A 5,257-nucleotide genomic window follows, 5' to 3' on the forward strand; every position below is an offset into this window, starting at 1 on the left:
TTTCTTTCATAAAAAAAAAAAACTGTAATTGAGTAAAAAAAAAAAAAAAATCTATGTTTGACTCCCCAATTTGATTACTTTGGTTGGACAGAATATCCCTTTCCCCTAAAGAAAAATCATGGCAAAATGTTCTGTATGTATATTTTTGTGTATAAAGTGCTTCTAAAATTCTGTTTTATGATATTTTTTTTTTTTTATAACTAGTCACATTTTTAAACATTAATGGAAAAATGTGTTTTTTGTGGTGTGGAATTTGCCAGATTTATGTTTTTTTTCCCTTCACAAAATACTGTAATTGACTTTTGGAAAATTGTGTGCTGTCACAAATATGTTCCAAGTTTCTGTTATGCCTGCAGCACATTTGACAAGGGAATGAACTGAGGGGGGGGTTGTTTTTATAATAAAAAAAAAAGTCTCCCCCCCCCCCCCAATATTATTACTTTATATACTGATTACATACTGTTACATGCACCCACTATGCCCAAACAACATGTACTTCACAACAGGTTCTAACCTGGGGGTTTTCAAATCTGGACAGTTGCTTCTATACAGCCCCCACATGTTGAATTGTTCTGCTTTCGTTTGCAGACAATAATTTTCCGTGGGTGTTAGTACTGAGTGCAGTTCAGCATCAGTGCTGAATACTAACACTGTCTAAATACGTAATCCTCAATGCAAAGAGTATGTAATAATAACTACATTTCTGTATCAACTGATTGCATGGGGCATCATGTGTAGGAACATTATGGGGTTTTTGAGCCTTTACGTTTTTTTGGTAAGTTGGATTTCAGAAAAACTAGAATAACAATTTACCAACCCATAGCAATGATATTCCTGATATAGTTATGGCAACAGTACTGGTTTAACAAGTCGAATGATTTAAGCGACAGCAATGAGCATGGCACTTTTTATTTTAGGAAGTCCCAGTAATGTAGGTTGGATAGTTGTTAATTGCAGCGTCTTGCAGCTATCATGCATTCCCATTGGTTGGACAGAGTATCCCTTTTCCCTGCAGTTCTACGACTCACAGAAAAATCATGGGAACATGTTATCTTTAAAGGAGAAGGAAAGGTAAAATACAGCCATAAGCACTTACAGAAACGCTGCACTGACTTCTCTGAAAAAAGATTTCTTGTGTCTGTAATTCCTGTGCCAGAGACACACAGCTCTCTCCCCTCTCCTGCTCCCCCCTCCCTCAAGAATGCTAAGAGCTCGCTCCCTCCATAGGAATGTGGATCTGAGCCAATCAGCAGGAAGCTGACTAATAGTCTAACTAACTCAGCATGTTCACTTGGTCTGGGTCTCGGTGCAGGAGTGAGGCATTATGGGAACTTTCTTTACACAGCTCAGCATTTTTTCTTCCTGTTTGGCTTCTGATCATTTGAACAGGTGAAGTATGGGGAGACTTAAGGGCACTATTGAGAGAACTGAAGGTATGCCTGCAGCTTGAGATTAACTCTTTACTAGCCTTTCCTTCTCCTTTAATATTCGAGTTATAAAGTTTGTGCATTTCATTGTTTTCCTTATCTAATTTCCTTTTATTTTTTAACCCCCCCCAGGAGTTTCTTCTGACTGAATCTGCGCCATGAACGCCACGACCGACTCAGAAGATGCCGAGCTGCGCCACGTCATGCAGGTGTTGGTCACTGTGATTTTCAGTTTTATTTTCCTACTGGGAATGATGGGCAACGGGACTGTCATTTGGATCACAAGTTGCCGCCTTCGGAGGACAATCAACACAGTGTGGTTTTTCAACCTGGCACTGGCAGATTTTATTTCCACTTTCCTGGTTCTGGTCACTGTCCTTTATTTGCTACTGGACTTACACTGGCCTTTTGGACCCATTCTGTGCAAGTTAGTCAACTGCATTTTTGGACTCAGTATCTATGCCAGTATTCTCCTGCTCACCGCAATTAGTATTGACCGCTGTGTGTTTGTCCTCTTCCCAGTGTGGTGCCAAAATTACCGCAATCCAAGGCTGGCAGCCACTACATGCTTGGTCATTTGGGTTGTTTCCGTGGCTCTAGTTCCTGGCTCTTACACCATATCAGAGATGTCCACAGAGAAGAACCGAAGCTCTTGCAAAAACCTTGATGTTTTTGAAGACTGGGAAAAAAGGGAGGCTGGTATCTTCACCGTTTGCATCTTCCTCTACCAGTTTTTGGTTCCCTTGAGCATAATACTTATTTCCTATACCATCCTCTTACTTACTCTTCACAAGAAAAAACTTAACAGATCTAGCAAACCTTTGCTTGTTGTTACGGGGGTGGTTTTCTCCTTTTTTTTATGTTGGCTTCCCTATCATGCTTTGGCAATGGCCCGTGTTTTCCTAGGGGGGCTTTCGCTTTGGGTCAGTCTGGTTGGCGTGCCACTATCCAAGTGCTTGGCAATGTTCAACAGCTGCATTAACCCACTACTCTACGTTTTTGTCGGTCGAGAGTTCAAAGATGAAGTTAAGAGATCTCTAACACAAGTTTTTAGAGCTGCCTTTGAAGAACTGCCCCAGTAAAGTGTCAAGTTGCAACTGCAAATTGTTATGCAATCGCCAAAGAGGACTACATTCAAGGTAAAGGTTTAGGGGGACAATCAGTATTCTTTTGCCTCTCTATGTTGTATGAACAGTGACAACGGAACAAGGTATTGCACCACTGGAAATCCATGAAATACTGGGATCAACAGTTTCCACGTGGCAGCTCTGGAAGAAACAAAGACTTAAACATTATTTATGTTGATTGCCACAAAAAGTTTACCATGGACCATGAAAGCTTTCAGTATCTTGATATAGAAGCCAAATTCACATCCTTTTCATGAATAACGTAGTGGCTAAAAAAATATGAAGGCAGGGAAAAACCCATTAAATGTGTTACACGTGATATTATCAAGCCTTGTCAATGATCCTCCCCTCAGTATTGTTCATAAAATCCATGTTCATGATATCTTGTTAAATCCTTGTTATAGAGGTGAGCTTAACATTGTAAAAAGTTCAATGTATCGTGTTTGCGGGTCTCTGTGTCTGATGCTTGTTACAAGAATAGGAGGCTATGGAAAGCTCATTTAGGACATTCTAAGAGCTTGAGGAACCTCAACATGTGCAGTGATTCTATTGTGTTTTCATCTACAAATAAACATTATAACAAGGGAGATTCTTTCCGTATAATAGAGCAAAGTATCAGCATTAATTGACACACATTGTTTATATCCCCAGGGCATATATTTTGTATTGTGTTATACATACAGCAGAGGAAACTTGAACACTTGGAAAATTATTGTCATCACTGAAACCAGTTATCTCAATCTTCTTTTGAACTTCCAAAAATATATATATCTTTTTTTTAACACAGGCATATACCGCAGATTAAAAGGAAACCATGATACCACGATAGGAAACCATGATAGTCTTTGTCTATGCACCAGTTTCCTCTTTCGGTGCAATGCAACCAATGGAACTTGGACTTGACATCCCTTTTGTTCCTATGTGGTGTGTGGTATAACGATGCTCTGGAAAGCACTGGAATTTCAAGTCCCATAATCCTTCACTTCACAATGGCAAAGGTGAGGGGAGGGTTTGCCTAAACGAGTTTGGGAACCGGTTTTAGCGAGCACAGAGACAGACTGCCTTCAATTGTAAAATCAAAAGTACAACCCATGTCCAGTTTTCCTTTTTTTTACATTTGTGGACCAAAATTTGATCATCGTTGTTAAGAGAACAGTGATGTAAATGAATCCAAAACAAGGACCAATCACTTATTAAACAATGAACAGATATCACGGTTTCTTCTGTGCAGGGTGTTGTGCCCATTGGCAGAAACCTCAGGTAGAAAGAGAACATTCTCCCACTCCTTTTGCAGCATTTTGAGAGATATTCGCCTCTTTTAAACTTACCTCATGTAAAGAGCTGTAGAATAATGTTAATTGATACACTGCAAGAGCTATTAGGTGTAAGAAGGTATCCAATCACAATGGTACCATGATTCTCATGCAGGGGTTAATCCTTCAAAGTACATGACTGGATGTGTGAACTGTTGTGAAACCACCGGGGTAAGGATGTTAAAGCGGCATTGTATGTTGATGCCAAGCGGTGTCGCAGGCCCCCTCCTCTGTTCAGGGATGGTTTTTCCAGGCTGGCATAAATGGCCTCATTACTGTCTTCAAAGGAGTGTCCCTTTTCCTTGAGATGTAGATAGACTGCCCAGTCTTGTCCTGAGGAGTTTGCCCATCTATGTTGGGCCATTCTCTTACAGAGAGGTTTTTTTTGTCTCCCCAATGTTTAAGTCAAAGCACTCTTCATTACACTGGGCAGCACAGACCATGTTACTTTTTATGTGCTTGGGTGTTGGGTCTTTAGGGTGCACCAACTTAGAGAGTCTCATAGTGTTGCGGGGTTTGAAAAACACAGGAATGCAATGTTCCAGCCACATATGGGATGACTATGTTGCTTCGCCTGCGGTGTTCCTCCCTTCTGACGCTTATGTCTAACCTTAAGGCCATAAAATCTGCTATGTTGGCCAGGAGCATCTTCTGTCAGTCTGTAACATCACTGGTGTGAGCCAGTAAAATACAAGCCTCCAAGACCTCAGAAACCCCTTGAATCCAATTTGTCCCAATTAACTGCAAACCCCTCCCCACTGCACTGGGTCCCCTTTTAGCAAGAGGAAGCACAGCACTAAGGGGAAGTAAGATGAACTGCTCTCAGGAGCAGAAACAGGAAGTAGGAAAGCTGCCCCCAAGTGACTACACAAAGTACTGTACCTTTAAGCGTTTTATCAAAGGAAAACTATACTCCCAAACAATACAGGTCTCTATAAAAATATAAATATTGTATGAACAAGCTTATATGTAAAACCCTGCTTCATCTAAATAAACCATTTTCATAAAAATATATATTTTTTAGTACTATGTGCCATTGGGTAATCCTAAATAGAAAATTGCCATTTTATGAATTAAGGACCGCCCCCCCTGGAATCATAGGATTCACAGTGCACACAAACAAGCGAAAGCACACACTGCTAGGCCTTATCAGCCAATGAATGGGCAGAGTTCTGCCTTTTGCCCCCACACTACTTCCTGTTACAGTTAGAGCTGCATTATTTCCTGTCAGGTGATCCCTGAGGGAGCACACAGCCCATTGTGGTGGTATAGTTTTCCTTATGTGAATCTGAATTCATTTCTAACACATCATGAACGGCCAACGTAATAAAATATTCCATGTTTAACAACTGCAGGAACCTTCTGGCATACAATGGTACATTACATACCA

At 40.6% G+C, this 5,257-nt stretch overlaps 1 protein-coding gene across 2 annotated transcripts in view; it reads left to right on the plus strand.

The window, feature by feature from the left end:
- The window catches only part of LOC108648060 (chemokine-like receptor 1), a 164,593-nt gene extending 161,439 nt beyond the window's left edge, over positions 1 to 3,154 (plus strand). For both annotated transcript variants that reach the window (XM_031906139.1, XM_031906138.1), the window contains one exon: positions 1,560 to 3,154. In XM_031906139.1, the coding sequence (XP_031761999.1) occupies positions 1,586 to 2,509 (924 nt within the window). In that variant the 5' untranslated portion in view covers positions 1,560 to 1,585 and the 3' untranslated portion in view covers positions 2,510 to 3,154. The remainder of the gene's footprint in view (positions 1 to 1,559) is intronic.
- The last annotated feature ends 2,103 nt before the right edge of the window (positions 3,155 to 5,257 follow it).

The sequence above is a fragment of the Xenopus tropicalis genome, chromosome 7 (genome assembly GCF_000004195.4).
Source record: "Xenopus tropicalis strain Nigerian chromosome 7, UCB_Xtro_10.0, whole genome shotgun sequence".
NCBI lineage: Eukaryota > Metazoa > Chordata > Amphibia > Anura > Pipidae > Xenopus > Xenopus tropicalis.